Genomic DNA, 19,617 nt, shown 5'->3' with positions numbered 1-19,617 from the left:
TCAGATATGGGCCCTGTGGTCATCGTTCCTCCCGAGATTCATCCCCTTTTTCCATTTAAAAGATGTGATTACACCGCAACAATGCGCGCACACACTTTCACACACGCGCCGCCGGCGGTGTTGATCCAATTTGGGAGGTTAGAAGGGAGGGATAAGGAGATAGAGGGAGCAGAGAGGGGAGCAGAGGGGTGAAAAGGCAGCCATGTAAGAGGAGCGACGACGACGGAGGAGAGGAGGAGAGAGCGCTCCCTCTCTCTCTCTCTCTCTCTCTCTCTCTCTCTCTCTCTCTCTCTCTCGTTTGTCATTCTGTTGGCGCCGTATGCAGATGAGGAGCTAATATGATATCTCTGCTGAGCTGATGGATGTTTAAAATGATATGGCAACCCTGAGCAGCCTCGCTGCATGCTGCCTGCCAGGGATGGCGTGTGTGTGTGTGTGTGTGTGTGTGTGTGTGTGTGTGTCACTCAGTGAAAACTATATCCAAATCTTTGTAGCAATGACTCTCAAACTTTCAACAACTTCTGTTCCGTTAGTTGCTCGTGTTTCTCGCCTCATTGGACTCTTTAGCGATGTCGCCATGTTCTGAGATCTCAGCAATTAACCAATAGAAATGACGCACAAATCTATGACCCAAGTTATAATAAACTTGAATGATTCCACTAACTAATTACTGAATCCTTTTATTATCGATTTAACCAATTAAATGGTTATTAATTGGTTAATTGGAGGACCCCCTCGCTTTGGTTTTGAATTGCTCTCTTTTTTAAAGGTCCCATATTGTAAAAAAGTGAGATTTTCATGTTGTTTTATTATAAAGCAGGCTTAAATCCTATATTATATATACCTCAAAAACATCTCACGTCTCCGGCAATCACTCTCTGACTCTGTGGCAGAAACCCTCATCCACGCTTTCGTCACCTCCCGTTTGGACTATTGCAATGGAGTTCTGTCCGGGGTTCCCAGCAAAGCCCTGGACAGGCTCCAGTATGTGCAAAACTCGGCTGCCAGGGTTCTCACCCGCACCAAGCCCTGGCAGCACATCACCCCCACCCTCATCCACCTCCATTGGCTCCCGGTCAAGTCCCGCATCACCTACAAAATCCTCCTCCTCACCTACAAATCCCTCAATGCCCTGGCTCCTCAGTATTTATCTAACCTCCTCCACCCATACACACAGCCCCGGAACCTTAGATCCTCAGGCACGGGTCAGCTCTCCATCCCTCACACAAGAATGTGAACTTTTGGGGACAGAGCCTTCAGTGTGACAGCCCCCACACTTTGGAACTCTCTCCCCATAGAGCTCCGCAACGCACCATCTCTGGACACCTTCAAAAGACTCCTCAAAACCCACCTCTTCACCAAGGCCTATGGCCCCTAGCTTCTGTTACATTTGTTGTGTTTATTTATGTCTTTGTTAAGCGTCCTTGGGTTTCATGAAAGGCGCTATATAAATCCAAGCTATTATTATTATTATTATTATTATTATATAAATACTGTGATAGTATCGAAACACTCAATCCACAGGGAAATACACACAGCCCGTATTCAGAAACTCTGCATTTGAAACAAGCAGGATTTCTGCCCATTAGTGATGTCACGAATATACAATATTTAGACCCTTTACACAGTTTTCAAAGTAAACATTCTAAATGTGTCCCAGTTTATTCCTGGTTGCAATGTATGTGAATGTCATCAGCTCTCTACACACGGACCCAAGCTGTTGCCTAGCAACGCAATTCTGTTGCAATTCCGTCAAAATGCGCTAAAACGGAGCGTTTCAGACAGAGCATGAATACAGATATATTCAGACAGACAGTATGAGGAAAATAAAGGTTTTTTTAAACATTACAGCATGTAAACATGTTCTAGTAGAAACACAAAATACAAGCATGAACCTGAAAATGAGCATAATATGGGACCTTTAAGTTCTCAAGGTTGGCATGTATGACAGTAATCCCTTATAAACCTAGAAATATACCGTCATTTATGTTTGGAAATGTTTTGCAGAAGACAGTGAAATACACATTTATGCCTTGTGGGGGACAATCAAACTATAATATTCATCCTATTATAGGTTAATGATGAGCTGCTAGCCAATGTAAGATTTTTAAGAAATCACTGATTTGAGACAAATTATTGTTTCAAATCTACGACATCAAGTGCCTCTGAGTTTGTGTATCTTTATCTGTCAGTGTGGGTTTTTATCCACATTGTCACGGTGGTAATGAGACGAGGGGGTGGCAGCTAGTGAAGAGTGTGTGTGGGGGGGAAAGCAGGACGGATGGGATTCTCCACAGACTTCATTAGTTAAAACAAAGCCAGTTGTCCATTTGGGCTCTTTCACAGCCTAATTGATATTGATTTACTGATTTGCTCAGGGGTGATTTAAAAGCATGTTTGGTGTTATCGTCAATGCTGCTTTTTCCTCTCTGAAGGCATTAGCCCTCCATCCTCCATCCTCCATCCTCCATCCTTCTGCTAAAACAACAACACACAAAAAGAAAACACTCGTAGTGAAGTGAGGAGGATTTCTGTTGAAGTGTGTTGACTTTTTCTCCTCAAATCATACTTAACAACCGTGTCTCTTTACACACCCTCTCCTCCCTCCGCTGTCATTTCATCACCATCACATTATTTTATGACATAATGAGACGAGAGATAATTCTTTTTTTCTACCTAATTCCTCTCCGAGATAAGGGGCTTGTCAGTGAATTAGTGATCTTTTCTTTTTTTTTTTTTGTTGTGGACGCTGATAGATCGTCACCATCCCCGTCACTGGATAATGATAGTTATCATAAGTGGTTAGCGGTTGGCTAAGTGAAGCATTGAGATCAATGGTGTTAGTGTTAAAATGAAGGAGGCCTTTTATCATGTTGATGGATGGCAGGGCCGTCTTTAATGTGACATGTTATGATCATATCAATTTGTCCTCGGTCCTCATCGACATCACTTTATTGCCTCTCCGTCTCTCACAGTCCATCACCCCGCACTGTAAATTCATACTTGATATGGCAGCGCGCCACGACGCTCCGTAAACCAACCATTTCTCTTTTCTCCACTTCCCTTCCCTCTCTTTAATCCACCTGATTTCCAACCTCTCTTCCTCTGTTTACCGTCCTCCTCCCCTCACTGCTTGACAGGCATCCGGCAGACAGCCTCAACCAAAGAGTGAAGGAATCAGACTGGGATTAAAATGTAATATCAGACTATTAAAGAGATTAGTGGTTGAGATTCCGCCGTCTGAGCTACCTCCCAATCTGATGAACTGGCATTCACGATATTGATTTATTCCCCCCGGCTGCTTTTATCGGCCCACATTCACACGGACAGCGATAGATCTGATATGGTGGCCTTTTATGAGGCACCTTGTCACCGGGGACTTGGCGCTAAGTAACCGCCGACCGGCTGCCAGGAATGATTGTTTAGGGAAGTGAAGTTTATTCATCAAACGCGTAGTTTTGAAAGAGCAGCAGCAAGAAGGGCGGATAAGGACGTGACTGATTTCCGTTTTCTGGAGTGGACAAAAGCAAGGAGCTGGTATTGAACCTGCTAATGAAAGGCTTCACATGGAACAACGTGGCAAACAAAAGAGCCTTAATTATTTCCAATTATGACAAACCATCATTTCAGCTCAATTATGTTGCACATCCGTCAAGGCTAACAAGGTGGCAGGACAGGATGGAGGTTCCCTTTTAGTCTCAACATACATACATCTTTCACATCCATTTCAGGGCTGCAACTAACTAATCTGTTGATTATTTTCTCGATTAATCGATTGGTTTGTTTGGTCTATAAAATGTTGAAGTGTTTCCCAAAGCCCAAGATGACGTCCTCAAATGTCTTGTTTTGTCCACAACTCAAAGATATTTAGTTTACTGTCATAGTGGAGTAAAGAAACCAGAAAATATTCACATTTAAGAAGCTGGAATCAGAGAATTTAGACTTTTTTTTCTTAAAAGATTATTCAAATCGATTATCAAAATAGTTGGTGCAGCTCTAATCCATTTGTTTTCACCTGATCCTGACTCAAATCCCTCAACCGTCCACCTCTACGGCCCCCTCCACTGATGCATCCACCTAAACCGTTAGATGCTCCACTGCATTGGTTCGATACTGTGGTTTATAGTACAATTTCACCGCTTTCTGATTGGCTGAGGGGGTGTCTTAAGATTATGCATGTCATGACATGCCATGAGGATGATTTATATCTCTTATGCTGCATTCCAGAAAACTCGGAGGTCAGAATTATCCCAGTTGAAATGTCCAACTTCCGACCTCCAAGCGTTCCAGGTACATGACGCCAAACGTCAATAAAAAACATGGCTAACCGTGAAAAAGAATAATTTTTGTGCAGAGAAGATAACTTTCTGAGGTTGTTTACCGTAACCAGTTAACATTGGTGACATATTTTGACATCAATGTACATGCAGAATAAGTTTACTATATGATAATTAAATACAAGCAAATATACGTTGTTTTTTTCGTTGATTTACAATGTGCGTTTTCATTGTTGTGTGACGTCAGACAACTGTTTTTTCATGAAGTCAAGGTAGATGAATTTGCTTCGAGTTTACAAGTATGAACTCCGACTTTGAGTTGCCGTTCCATTGTACTTTTTCTAGTAGGATGTCAGGAATTCTTGAGTTCTGAGTTGTCTTGAACGCAACATTGTTATGAGTCTATTCTCCAGCCATATTCTCTATCCCACTGGCCCCTTCATTGTCATTCTCCATCCAGGTGTCCTCTGACTTTCCCTCCTTCCCCCATCACCTCACTGCCCCACCCATCCACACACACCTGGTCCCACTTTCCTCATCAACCTGCCCTCCCCCCCCCCCCCCCTCCCACTCACCTGCATCTCACTCCCTCATCAGCCTCTCAGTGCTGTACACACTTTGGCCCAGTTCCATTCATTCCCTGCCAGACCATCATAGTTCTTCTGCTGCTTTCTGTCCGTGTGTCGGAGCTTCTTTTACCCCTTTACCTGGACCCGGACCTGCCAGTAAGCATATATTTCTGATCCTGTCTGCTTTTATCTCACATTTGGCTGCTGTCCCTGCTTGTAAATATGTGCCGCTCCGTTAGCTTTGACATTGGAAAAACTGTTTACCGGCTGAAAATGTGGTCCAATAATCCTCCCCGAGACTTCTGTACTTATTGAAGCCACAGTGCCACCTACGAGAGCGGAGGCCTTTTTAAAAACGGAAACGGCAGATAAATTCACAGCCGACTGTTTTCCCCTCTATCCCGTCTCCAACAACCTTCGTCCTCCCTCCCTCTCCGCGTTCACTCTGCACGATGTTATCATCCGGCCACCCGCTAATGCCCTCGCTCTCGGCTCCGCACACACCGGCGTCGTATCCGTCGCCCCAATCAAAAACCTTAATGCATCTCAATTTAACCACCGCTGTAACACACACACACACACACACACACACACACACATCCCTCTCTCTCTCTCTCTCTAACATACACACACATGAAGAGTTTATTGTGTTGTGAGCGGTGACGGGTCGGGGAGGGCGGCATCAGTAATGCGTGACGCGTGCCTCCATAACGCCGGCCTCATTTGCATGTGTGAGGAGGTCTGGGCTAATGGAGCTGATCTGTTGTTATTAAATGGGGGATAAAGAGGGGGGGGGCGGGGGAGAAGGTGGGATGAAGGGGGGGGGGGGGGGTTATTATTAAAGAGGAGGAGGAGGGAGAGACAAAAAGAGGGGAGGTCTCCTCTCCTCTCCTCTCCTCTCCTCTCCTCTCCTCTCCCACAGGCATGATGGATGATTCAGGAGTCTCTCCTTCACTGAGTTTAAGTTGTTGTACAATTTGCAGTGCATCACACACACACATACAACGTGCATGTATGCATGTATGTATGTGTGTGTGTTTGTGTGTGCGCCTGCGTGCCCTTTGAATATCACGAGGTAAATGAGGCCTAACACACTACCACCACTGCTCCCTATTGTTCACCCTGCACCACTCAGGTTGTTTCTCTCGCTGCATTTAAATGTCCTCAATATGTCACACGTGCATGCATGAACGCATGCTAACACACGTGCACTCACTTGTGTATGCACACACACACACACACGCAGTAAATGAAGGCACTTGTTTGAGTCTCTTTTTATAGCTGCACACATGCACAGTTTTACTGCCGCGTATTACGGCGTAATGGCCATTTCCCAGCAATCCCTGCATCAAACTGTAGAGTCGTTCCATTTGAATTGCTGATTGAATAGACTGTAACATAATGTGTTATTATGGCGTCGTATAGTTTCCGCACTGACATCAAACAATCCTGATGTTTATTTGTCGTTATGAAATGCCAGTGCTGCTTGAGCATGTGTTAACCAATGGGGAGCGTGGCTGTAGAAGGTTTGTTGTTTGCTCATTGGTGGGGAATGGAAGCTGAATTCATACAATTGCTGTCTCTATTTGTGTACGTCTGTACTTACTACTTGCTATTTTGAGTGCGTTCACACTGAGAATTATGGCAAAATGCACTGCACTCTGAGTACCGCGACTCAACGGTCGCCACCTTTGCTACGTAGCGGAAGGGGAGCCTACAGGTATATTTTTGGTGAAATATCCCTTTATGAGTGAAATCTTAGCAGTGTCACATACCGTTGAGTCACTCCGAGCTGTGTCATGAGCGCAGCATCAGTCGGAGGATGATTAATGAAGCGGCAGCTCGCCGGTGTCGCCCGGGTCTCCATTTCATCCAATCCTCGTCCCCCCTTCGGCGCTTTGGCACAGACCATCCACGAGACTCATCCTCCAATGGGAGAGTTTAGATCCATCTGGAGGCGGGCCAGCAGCCCACATCTGACATCTTAAGACCTGGCACAGTTTGCCAGAATGACACTGGCTGTCTCACACACACACACACACACACACACACACAAGAGCAAACGCACCTGCGATGGAGATAAGATTAAGATGAAGAAGGAAGAAGAAGTGGGAAGTCTTGGGGAAGGTGTGACATTCACAAGTGTGTGAATGTATTTATCGTTTTTTAAAGATGTGTGCTTGGATGTGTTGATTGGTCGGGGATTGTGGGTGAAGCCGGTTGTGTGTATATGTGAGAGGCAGGATGGCAGGTGAGAAGGAGAGAAGTGTTTGAAAGAGAAAGTGTTAGAATGACACACAAATGGGCTGCAGACAGGAGGAGGAGGAGGATGATGAAGGAGAGAAAGCAGCGGTGGAAGAAGTACTCAGATCTTATACTTCAGTAAAAGTACCAATACCACAGGGTAGAAATACTCTGTTACAAGTAAAAGTCCTGCATTCAAATCTTTACTTAAGTAAAAGTACAAAAGTATCAGCATCAACACTTAATCTGTTAAGCCATATTCCTCGGAAAATTCCTAAAATAACTACCTGAAATGAATCAGGAGTAGCTCCTCAACCATAAGGCTTAGATGCATATATTTGGTCTCATTTGAAAAGTAATAATCTAAAGAATATGAATCCATTGTAGGTATACTAAACTATATTACCATGGAGGTTACAAAGGAGAAGCAAAAATAACATAAAAAAAATATGTTGTCCTCGTTTTAATTATATGAATCTGTAAAGTAACTAAAGTTATTAAATCAATGTAGTGGAGTAAAAGTAAAAGTACAATATTCACCTCTAAGATGTAGTGGAGTAGAAGTAGAAAAAGTACAGTAATTGAGCGCAGTACTTGAGTAAATGTAGTTCCACCACTGGTCGAAAGAGAGACTGGGCTAGAGACGCTCTCAGGGCTTTTAAAAAGACAAGATATCAAATTGAATAATTAATCGATCGGTCAATAAGCAGCGTTTCTCTGTGTTATATAATTACAGTATCAATTGAATATCTTTTAATTTTGTACTGCTATTCAGACAAAACAAGCAATTTGCAGTTGTCACCTAGAACCCTTTAAACCCCAAATTTGACTAAATCAACTAATAAGTATATGATGGCCATTCCTATGCTCACTTATGTCTCATAAGTTGTTGCAGCAATGTTTGCGTTGATACCATTTGTTACACAGATTTGGTGCTACATTTAACCATATTTTTATACTCGAGAATTGATAAAAAATTATCAATAATCCCTCCAAAAAACCACATTAAGACACCAAGACCTTGAGGAACACCATAGAAAACCAAAAAAAACTATTGAGATTTGGAGATATCTGTAAGAATTGCATTTTATTCAGACAAAATAAGCAATTTGAAGATGTCACCTTGGACACTCTAAATCCTAAATTTGCCTAAAAACGGAAGACAAAACCAAAAAGAAGAATAAATAAATTGGTTTCAGCAGCTCAACAGGAATATTCAGACACATTGCAAACAGAGGTTGTGCAGTAACCAGGTTACTGCAGTGCATGTGAACTCATTCTCTGATTTCCCTCTGTAACCTGATTTCTCCCAGTAACCTGGTTTCTTGCTCCATTGACAATGGGTTAACACCAATCCCATAGGGGGTTAACACGGTATCTTGTGTTTTACACCATCATACAGTAGAAGCACTTCTAATAGTCCAATACTGTGTGTGTGTGTGTTAAAAAGAAACAGAGAGGCAGAGGGGGGAAATCACTTTAAAAAGCCCCAACATGGGAACGCTCTCGTTGTCACCGGTGGTGTTTAGAAGTGTCGTGACAGCTGGCTCATAGTGTCTCCCCGCATGTAGTACTAATGCAGAGTGTGTGTCCAAATATGCCCGTGGTACTCGCCGGGTCCTGCCACCTGCTCCGTCTTAGCGACGGCTCTGGCAACGCCGCCCGCAGGAGTCCCTCACGTTTCAGCTTCGTTTTGCGTCTCCGCCAGGCCCGCAGCGGCGCGAGGCCTGCAGGAGTTTGTGCTCGGGTTCACGCTGCGCCGCCAAAAAGCTGTCCGTCGTGAAGCATACGTCTGGCCTGCTTCCACCTGGACGCTGTTTTCCCATCTGCTTCCATCCCAGTGATCAATTCTGACCCAAATCTTGTCGGCTCGACTTATGCAGACCAACAAGGGGCAATTGATACTGTTGAATTAGATCTAAAGAAAATCATCACTGGCTCTGTAAAGAGATGTTTATTTTTTAAGTAGCTCTGTCGTGGAGGCCGCTAATAAGATTCTGTTCAGAGCAAAATGTTGAAAGGGTAAGATACTGTCCGGACCTAAAGTGGTCTCTTGGACAATAATAGAGTCACTGCGGTAATTTAGGATTTTGAAAAGGCTTTTCAAGACATTTCCACACAAACAAATGTCCTGTAAAAATCATGTTTCTCTGAAATGTCAACGTGTTATTAACTGAGACAAACAGCCTTGTTTTAGACCTTGTGCCAGTGCATTTCAGAGGTAATCCAATTGGATTTTAAAGGGTATTTAGACTTCTTTGAGGTAATCAAATATACATTTCAAAGGGCTTTATTGGCCTATGATGGAGGGGAATGTTTTAAACTAGGGCTGTCACCATATCAGATTTTCACTGCACGATTATCATGGCTAAAATCATTTCTATAGAAAATAATGCTATCAGTCAAATTCATCTTTAACTTGGTTTATGGGAGTTTTGTCTCTTTTTTTTTGCAACCTACCCAAACTACGGGTGTAGGGAGGTGGAGAAATTGTCTGTAACCATAACTGTATATATAAAATGATTTAAGAAGCACTGATAATTTACACAATATTATCATATGTGCAAGGTGATGTCTTCACATGCCTGTAGCAATCAGTATTATAAAATAAAAGGAGAAAAAATGGTAATAATAATAGTAATAATAATAATAATAAATAAATAATAAAAACAAAAATAATAATAGAAAATACATAATTATTAAAAATATTTAAAAAATAATTAAGTAAAAATGTTATAAATAAAAAAGAAAGACTATAAATAAGTAATACAAAAAAATTAAATGTAATGAATAAAAAATATAAATAAGTAGTACAAAAAAATTAGTTAATAAATAAAAAGATAAATAATAATATAGATAATAAAAAAACAAAAAACAAATCTTGAATATTGTAGTGAAGTTTCAACAAGTAAAACAGCAAAAAACAGAAACAAGTGGAGCTATTTAATCCTAATGGTCATAAAATCAGATGATTTTTTAACTGAACATGAGAGTAAATGACTTCTTAAATTAAAATGTTTCAGTTTAGATCAAATTGACACATAACTGGCAAATATTGCACTTTTTAAAATCCCAAACTAACAAATTTAAACTACTGACGTGTCTTGAATGTTATATCCTCAGATTTCATCGTCCTCGACTGAATATCAAGTAAATAAGAGGAGCTCTGGTGGTTTGACTGTCTCATACTCATAAAGTTATCTAATGAAGGTTTATTAGGGTCTTTATAACTGTTACATTTAAGCTGCAGCCAGTTAATAAGTAATAAGATCTGTGCTGTGTAAACGTTTTGCTTGTATATCTGTATGTAGATTCAGAAATATGAGAGATGGTGTGTGTAGTGGAGTTTTTTAATGTGTAGTAGTTTATGAGTGTGTTCTTTGTATGTGTGTGTGTGTGGTGTGTAAGACCTGTGAGTGTGAGCAGTGTGTGTTTGATGTTCCATTTAGCCTGTTTCATAATTCATGGCATGGGGAGAATGGACTGAAGCGGAGGTGGCTATCGTGTGTGTGTGTGTGTGTGTGTGTGTGTGTGTGTGTGTGTGTGAGGCAGGATAACAGGATGAGTGTTCTGTGGTCGGAGATGAAACAGACAAGAGTGTGTCTTTGAAATGCAAAGAGTGGCGATAGCGGTGATTGGCCACTGTGTTGAGGAGGAGCAAGGAGTTTTTTCCCAGCATTTCATCATAATATGCACACACACACACACACACACTGGTTATTAATGACGGCATTGTTAATTCATTATTATTTTATTTACCTCTGTGACATAAAACCTGGACTAATTCGGTGCAATTCAGAGCTCTGGAGGGTTGTGTGTTTGTGTAGCATTGAGTGTAATGCTGGCGCACACACACACACACACTAGTCTAGTGTAGTGGTGGGGCCTGGGGACCAATTTATTTACATGCAGTGGAAGAGGAACAGAGGATTGGAGGGAGGGATAAAACAAAAAGGGAAGAAGAGAGAAAGAGGAAACAGAAGGGAATTATAGAGAAAACCCAGTGGAACGAACAAGTTTCTCTACTGTTCCCAAGGACAGACTAGACCAATTTACTATTTAGATGGCTCAGTATGTGTGTGTGTGTGTTTTGTTGTGCCAGTATCTTGTGATTTGTATCATATTTCCAGAAAACGCTGCCTTCATCGGCGCCCAACTGTTTTTATTTCCACTGTTCAAAAGAAGCTTAACTAAAATTAAAAAAGCTCCTCTGTAGTGCCGTAGATTCGGTTTGGAAACAGGCAGCAGTCAACGGGGGCATTGTGTACAAATGATGCAATCGTAATCTGGGAAAAGTTTTAGTGGAAGCAGTTTGTGAAGAGTTTTGTCACCATAGCTGTACTGTAGCTACTGACATCTGAATGCAACTGGGGAGATACAATTAATGTTACATTATATATGGCTTTGTTTTATCATCTTGCTGCAGTGTTTGTGTTTAAATAATGTAAAAGCAATACAAATTTGATCACAAAAAAATATTTCTATAAACCAAATAGTCAGTCGCTGCCATTTGGGAGACTATTTGTGTCGATTTGTCACTTCCAGCATGGAGGAGATTTCTTACCGGTGACCATACTAATAGCAGAATATCATCAGCGTAAAGTGATATAATAAAGGCCTTTAAAAACTGGCAGCGTTTTTTCGTGCAATAAATTCGCACGTCATTATTTTTTTTCTGATTGTTGTTTTTGTCATGAATACTTTCACACGGAACGTTAATATTACCTGGTGAAAAAGTGTTTTTCTGAGCTTTTGCACCATAAATAAAAGCATCAACCGATCACGTTGGGCAGAACGGGTTGAGATGCGCCTATATTTATGAAACACAACACAGAGGCTCTGTAGTCCGAACCAGGACGGCAATCTTTATTACTCCTTTTAACCTTGACAAAAGCAGCGCATACCAGATCCACTTCTTCCTTTCTTACCTTTCACAATAAAAGTTTTAGACATAAAATATTAGCAAGCGAGTTTTTCGCATTTTCGTGTTGTTTATTCACCATGCCCCTGGTGTGTAAAGGCCTTAAAGGTTAGCGGGAATGAGATGCTTACCTTTGTTAACACTGAATATGACTGAATGATTTGATTACTTTTTGTTACTTATGTTAAGTCGTTTTTAACATTAGTTTATACTTTTCATGTTTTAGTAAATCGTTTTCTTCTTGTCTTGCAGGCAGGACGCCAGCGACCTCTCTGGGCCGATACAAAGGTACTGTTCTACATCTTTTATTCTTTATCTATCTTTTTCACTTTAACCCTTCGCTCCTCTTCTATTCGACCTCGTCCTCAATAAGGGACACAGCGTACCTCCAGGCTTCAGGCCAAACACTGACTACATCAACAAGCATTTTACCTTCAACACTGGAATAGTGTTGGCGATGTTGTTGGGGTTGGCGGCAAAGTGGATGCACGGGAGGAAGATGAGTTTAGGTGGTGGGTAGAGAGAGAGAGGGAGAGGGGGAAATAAAGGGAGAGAGAAAAGGGAAATTGGAACGGAGAGATGTGACGCGGCTCAGATCTACGGCCGAGGAGGGTCATTAAACTAAACCCTTCGGCGACAGAGCGACAGATCAAGCGAGGGGAGGGGAGAAGAAGGTTTAAATAAGGGCCGATCTTAAAATAGCAGTACCTATTTCTCATCTGAGGCAGAGTTAACAGGAAAAGGATGAATATCCTGCCCTGAAAACCATCAATGCTACCCCATTTCTCCCAACATGGAGAGGGATAGCAGAGCGTTGTAGCACTTTTTCACTTGTTCGAACCATTTAACATCATACGAACACCCATTATATTGCACCTATAATGCTTTATGACCTGGATTATAATCACAGATAATGCTTACTGTTGCAACACTCGTTAAATAGTACATTAGTGTGAACTACAAGTGCAAGTGTTAATGACTGGTTATCTACCAAAGGACCTAATAATAATAAACGTCTCATAAACATTTATAGGATCCATAATGCCTCAGCTGCGGTGGCTGTAAGTACGGTCGTTAACCATTATTATTTGTTTGGTTGTTGCTGTTATTGGGTGAACTGACCCTTTAAATACTTCACATAAGAACAAGATGGGAATATTTTGCTTTTTCAACACTAGAAGTGATATTGAGTGACAATGCTTTCTCCTGCTGTAGCGGAGTAGATTATTTGTGTGCAGGCACTTCTCTGAGTAGTCGTTGAGATGAGTAGATTCTATTTTATTCAGGTATTCTTTTGAATGATGTGTTGTATGCCTGTGAAATTGCATCTACTTCAGAGGACAAATACACAACAGTGAGTTCATGATGCCTCAGATATTGTACCAAATAATACGTTAGTTGTGAGTTTGGAATATATCTTTGCTTTTGCATTAAGGACACTCCCGAATTGGAGAGTAGAGTGCATAGCTCAAGGCTCTGGCACCTACAGCTCTGGGATCCATGGTGAAAATCACGCGTTATCATTTATGTTAAGGTGGAAAACGTTGTGCATTTATCGCACTTCCTTATCAATCTATAACGTTTACATGCCACTTTATTATATTGCCACATGACCTCCAACAATAACACCAAGGTACACAATATAACCGTAAGCGATATAACTTAACTTCTAAAGTTAGGTAACGTAACGTTGAAAAGCAAATAACTTGTACTAACCTATGTGTTTGCTAACGTTAACTAATGTTAGCTAGCTATGCTAATGTTCGTTAACTGATTGCATTAAGCTTTTTTGCATATTTTTCCCTGTTCTTGTTGTGCTAACGTTAACATTAGATTGCTAACAACATTAGCATAACGTTAATAAATAAAGTAGCCTACTGAGCGTATATTTCATACATTGTATCACACCCATGCCACACAACATCCACCAATGACACCAAGATAAACAATGCAACCTTCATATTTCAATAGAACTGTAACTTATAAAGTTAGGTAACATAACGTTAAGCAGCAAATAACTTTACGTAAATAATAACGTTAGCAAACTCATAAGGCTAGTACAAGTCATCTGCTGCTTAACGCCACGTTACCAATGCCGAAATGTTAAGGTTGTATTGTTTACCTCGGCGTTATCGTGGAGTACGTGTGGCTTATTCAAACTAATGGACGTATGCTATCGTATACTGATGATATCGTCACTTACTTCTCCAAACTCAGGACCTGAAAGTGTCCGATGGAGGAGGTGGTCTCGAGTCTGGAGCTCTGCAAGCTTGTCTTCCTTCTCGAGACAATACAGAAACATGTTGTGTAGAGCAAATTGTCTATTGTCTATTATGTCTATGTCGAGCCAGTTTAAAGCCTCTGCAAGCTGATTTCCATTCTGCAATGAAATGAACTGAATCTAATGGCTAATAGTATGAAAACGCTCTGTATATTTTGAAAACACCCAGCAGTAATGTAAAGAATATGTGATTTTAATGGGCTGAATCTGGCCCGAACACTGATGTGGTCCTTTAAATAACTCAGCAGCTCTAAAGATTTAACCTTTTATTTATTATCATTATTATCAATTTAACCTCTAAATGAGCAGTCGGTTCTTTGGCAGTGCAGGAAGGAAACGGATGAATTGTTGTGCTATAATGCTGCATCATTGTCTCATAACACAACTGAACGATATTGATTTTTGTTTTAGTAATATAATAAAGTCCCTTATAAAGAATGAGACTAAAGCTGCACCTGATGGTATTCACCGGCGAACGCAGCAGGTGAAATCAACCGAGATCAAAAAACAAGATCCGGCGCAGAACGAGACGCCGGCGGAGAAGAAGCAAAAACACGGCAGGAGAAAAGAAAGAGACGATGACTGTGGCTGTGAATAATTAGGCAGAATAGTTTGCTTTTGTTTTTCTCTCTGATTGGAGAAAACAGGCGAGGCTGTGACTGGCGCATCAGCTCCCACACACACACACATAAACACTAATCCGCCACACAGCTGCGTCATTCTGGAGTGTGTGTTTACTTCCTCTCTGCCTTCATCACTATCACCACCACCACCACCATCACTGCCGCCGCCGCCGACCCCCCACAATCCCCTGCAAACACACACACACACACACACAATCACACAAAAGAGAACTGGGCGTATAATTTGATCCTGTGCTCTCTCCTCCTCTAATGAAGCTCTCTGGCGGTTTGACTGACACCCGGCTCGTTATTTAAGTGTCTGTTTTGGGCCAGGAGGAGGAAGAGGAGCTGGGTGGAGGAGGAGGAGGAGGAAGAGGAGGAGGAGGAGGAGGGTGGGGAGGAAGAGATAGGAAAAGTGGAAACGAGGGAGCTGAAAGAGAGGATAGGAGGAATTTAGAGGATGGGGATGGATAAACGGAGGACAGGAAATGAAAACAGGCTGGGAAGATGGAGTAGGCATGGAGGAAAAGAGAGTCGTGGGAGTCGTAGGGCGCAGAGAAAAGGAGGACAAAATGGAGTTTAAAAAAAGAGCACAACAGCAATCAAGAGCAAAGAAGACAGTTTGGGAGGAGAAAGAGTTGATGGCGGAAACAGGGGTGATAAAGGGTGTGCGGGAGTGTGTATTTGGAGTGTGTGCGTGTATAATTGCAGGTCTTTGTGCTGATAATGTTCTTTGAAGGCACACAGCTGATAATTAGCGAGCGTGGCTCCGCGGATGCCTTTCAGCATCGGTCATTATGAGCCGCAAACCCACTATTGGCTCTGACATGACCTCCTGAGACGGGGAGGACGGGCGCACGAGCGACGCACGCGCGCGCACCGCCCCTCAAAAAAGAAAAAAAAATACACAAATCGGCGTAAACAAGCGTTGATTAGCGTATGAATAGCATCAGCTCACGAGTGGAACAGATACAACAGCTCTCTAAAGGCCTCAAGTTCCTCTTTGGCGCGAGGGCTGCAGGTGTGTGCGAGACGCACAGATGCACACACACACACTTCCTGTTTACAGAGCCAGCCCAGACACACACAGACAGAAGAGACTATAATTACAGGGATTCACACAATGTGGCGTCCCGGTACGCTGCGTCCGTTATTGCCTCCCCGGTTGCCACATGACAACGGCGGTCCCTCGCCACAGCGGCTGCTCAGTGCGCCGCTTTCTGGCCCCGCCTCCCCCCTCCAGTGTTCCCACATCTGAATATTTATGAGAGGGCGAAACAGGCTCGCTTGCAGTCAGGAAGACACTGGCTGGAGTCTTCTCTCTCCTCGCCACTGACAGTTATCAGTGTTAAAGGCTCCTTCCTGAGCTCTAATTTATCCCCCAGTGAGGAAAAACGTCCGATGAGAGCTGCAAGTCTGGAGGACGCGCTTTTCTGGAAACGCTCACAGTCAGCATAACTGGCAAAAAATGCGCCGTCATTTGACAAGCGAGGAGGAATTTGCTCGTTTGGCGCTAGAACTTATATGAAAACATGATGAGTCATGCGTTCTGCCAGTCAGGAGAAGGACGCAGATTTTCATTCAAACACAGTGTGATGATCTCACAGGCCTGAAAATCAGACCGTCTTTGTCTCGATGAAGAAAAGAGGACGAAAACCCTCCAAAATCTCTCGTCTTCTTCTTCTTCCTCGCCTCTTTCTCCCCGAACAGCAGCCTGCTGTACATTCATTAGAGTTGGGACGATATCCTTTTCTCCCGATTCGACTTTGACAATACTTGGGTGATGATTTGATATGTATGGCTATTTTTTAAGTATTGTGATTCTACAAGTATTGCAATTCGATATTATGATTCATTGATTTTTGTTCACATTTTTAACACTAGACCAGTGGTTCCCAACCTTCATATAGTGTAAACACATAGCTCCAGTGCAGCACGTTAAGAGTTTGGTGCCTTGCTCAACGGCATTTAAACATATTTAATCACTTGCCTTTAGTGGTATCTAGCATTGCAGATTTTACCGGTTTTAATTGCACAGGTTTTAAGATATTGAAAACTTGAGCATGGATGTTTATTCTTGACCTTTGGGGTCAGAACGTGTGTCAAAATAATATCAACTCAAGGTCCACGTACTACCATTTCTATGGCTTTCAACTTACTTGTGTCATCATGTGATCAAAGTGTGGCTGTTGGTCAGGTGATGAAGATGAACACTGAGATTTCAGTTGAGATTATTTTGTTACACATCGTCTAAAACATTCATTTCTAACTCATCATTACTTGCACATGTTTATGGCTGAAGTACACCACAAACCGCAAATCAAAGCTTTTCACAAAATTGGGATTTCTGAGCTATATGCATGGCTAGACACCACTAGAGGTAAGTGAGGATATGTAGTTGTTGTGATTTTGGTGAATCATCGTTTCCCCACCTGGATTCAAACCGCCACACACACACCCTCCGTGTCTTTCTGTGCACTCCGACTGCCGCAGCAGGGAAAAGAGGGATTGAAATTCTCACTGGGTTTTTAATTGTGGGAGGCCGTGCTGGTGTCATGCTCGCTGTTCATCCATTTTTCATCTAAACACATGAATTATGAAGAGCTGCTAATGACGAGGAGGGGCAGAGGAGGAGGAGGAGGAGGGGGGACGTCTGCAGAGAGCTGGACGGGCGTTTAGACATCTTTTCTTCCTTCACTTCTTCTCAATCTGTCTTTTCTCTCTCAGGAACGTTTTCTCTCTCTGAGTGACACAGGTTCAATTTGTGGACATGCCACACACATACATACATACACACACACACTCACACACACACACACACACAGGGTGGCAGGTGAACATACAGTGGCTGGAGAGGGACTCACTTCTTTGTGTGAGATTCAGACCATTGACCTGGAACACATTGGGTACTGAGAGAATAAAAACTATTACTCACACACACACACACACTAACACACACACACTACTGTTCTCTAACCTCAGATCCTTTATTACTGCTGTTGTAGGTCCTGCCATAACACCAATAAATATAATGATAATGATAACTGTTTATGGATAATAAATAAACATTATTTATTCTTGTAAATGTTTTTTATTTTTATGTATAATAATAATAATAATTAATGCATACTTTATGTTATTAAATATAATTATATTATTTTATATATATATTTCTGTTATTTGATTATTTTATTTGTATTATTCATATATTTAATATATTATATAAAAAAAATATTTATGTTATTAATTATGATATATTATATTTTTGTTGTTTTATTTAACTATTTTATTTTTATTATTTATGTATAATCTTTTTTCACATTTTTTGAAATATTTTATTATTAGTTATTATTAAATGATAACATTAATCAAAATAATGCTTATAATAATAATAATAATAATAATTTATTATATTGTTAATTCATTATTTATGTTATTAAATATACTTATATCATTTTATTATTTTTTCAGTTTTATTTAATTTTTATTATTCATATATAATATATTTAATTATTTTTATATTATTAAATCTAATATTTAATTTTTTATTTAAAAAAATAATTTTAAAAGTATTTTATTATAGGTTATTATTAAATGATAACAGCATCAATCATAATACGTTTTTTTTATTTAATTATTTATCTTCATGCCATTTGTCATCTTTATTATTTATTCATTATCGCACTTAATGTTATTATTTATTCATACGCTGATGATATATTTTTGTATATATATAATGACTTATAATGATGCTATTATATAAGCTAAGTTTTTGCTCCCAAGATGGCGGCGTTGCCAGAGGTTACCGTGGTTATCAGCGACACATCCTGACCTCTTTGTTCTGTTGACATGTAAATCAATCCACAAACACACACATACACACTTTGTCACATCTTCCATCCTCCTGAAACACTGCTGGTATGACACACACACAAACACACACATACTGAGAGCGGCGGCATGCCCCAGGGTGTTCTGGGATAGTGGAGTGTTTCTTCTTCCAGCTGATGCTCTCGAGGTGGGGGGAAGCTGAAGTCGTGGGTGTGTCTTCTTCACATTCCAGCGCTTTCCTAAAACAATAACAATATTTATTTATAACATTTGTTATTATTGTACATTCGCTCTTTTTCTGCCCTGACTGCTCGCTCGTACTACCGACTTCTACCCCGGCACAAAACCTCACCGTTGCCGTAATTAATCATTATTAATTTTGAAGTGTTCACATGATTACCATACCACTCTGAATAAAGAAGCACACGGGTTGTTTTTGCTTCTTAAATCACGTCCGCAAGCGAAATAACAAAGTGTGTGACACGGGGAAATATCTTTAGATTTGCTCTGGCTTCTCTGTTTCATTTACATTTGCTCGTTTGCACATTTCCACATTTGTCTTTTTCTGTATTTAGGCGCATATGCACGCCTCTGTGTGTGTGTGTGTGTGTGAGAGTGTGTGTTAGTGAGTGTGTGCTGTTGGGGGAACTCGGTGTGACATTTTTCGTTTTTTTTCTCCTCTTTTTTGAGAGGCTCCAGATGGCTGAGAGACAGGTGAGCCAATTAGCGAGTCTCACTACACAGCAACATCATCACACCGGCGGAGCACGACAGCCAAACACACACACACACACACACGCACACGCACACACACACACTAAACGTACCAGCATTCCTCATGACTCCGCCGTAGTGTTAACATCACCGCCAT

General features: G+C 41.3%; 1 protein-coding gene across 1 annotated transcript in view; it reads left to right on the top strand.

Annotated features, from left to right (window-relative positions):
- Positions 1-19,617, top strand: part of celf2 (cugbp, Elav-like family member 2) — a 227,166-nt gene that overhangs the window by 35,940 nt on the left and 171,609 nt on the right. The window contains exon 2 of the mRNA XM_037760415.1: positions 12,264-12,299. Coding sequence (XP_037616343.1) covers positions 12,264-12,299 — 36 coding nt within the window. The remainder of the gene's footprint in view (positions 1-12,263; positions 12,300-19,617) is intronic.

Source organism: Sebastes umbrosus, chromosome 23 (assembly GCF_015220745.1).
Source record: "Sebastes umbrosus isolate fSebUmb1 chromosome 23, fSebUmb1.pri, whole genome shotgun sequence".
In the NCBI taxonomy this organism is placed as follows: domain Eukaryota; kingdom Metazoa; phylum Chordata; class Actinopteri; order Perciformes; family Sebastidae; genus Sebastes; species Sebastes umbrosus.
The sequence above is the reverse complement of the archived record's forward strand: the minus strand, read 5'-3'. Positions and strand labels throughout refer to the sequence as shown.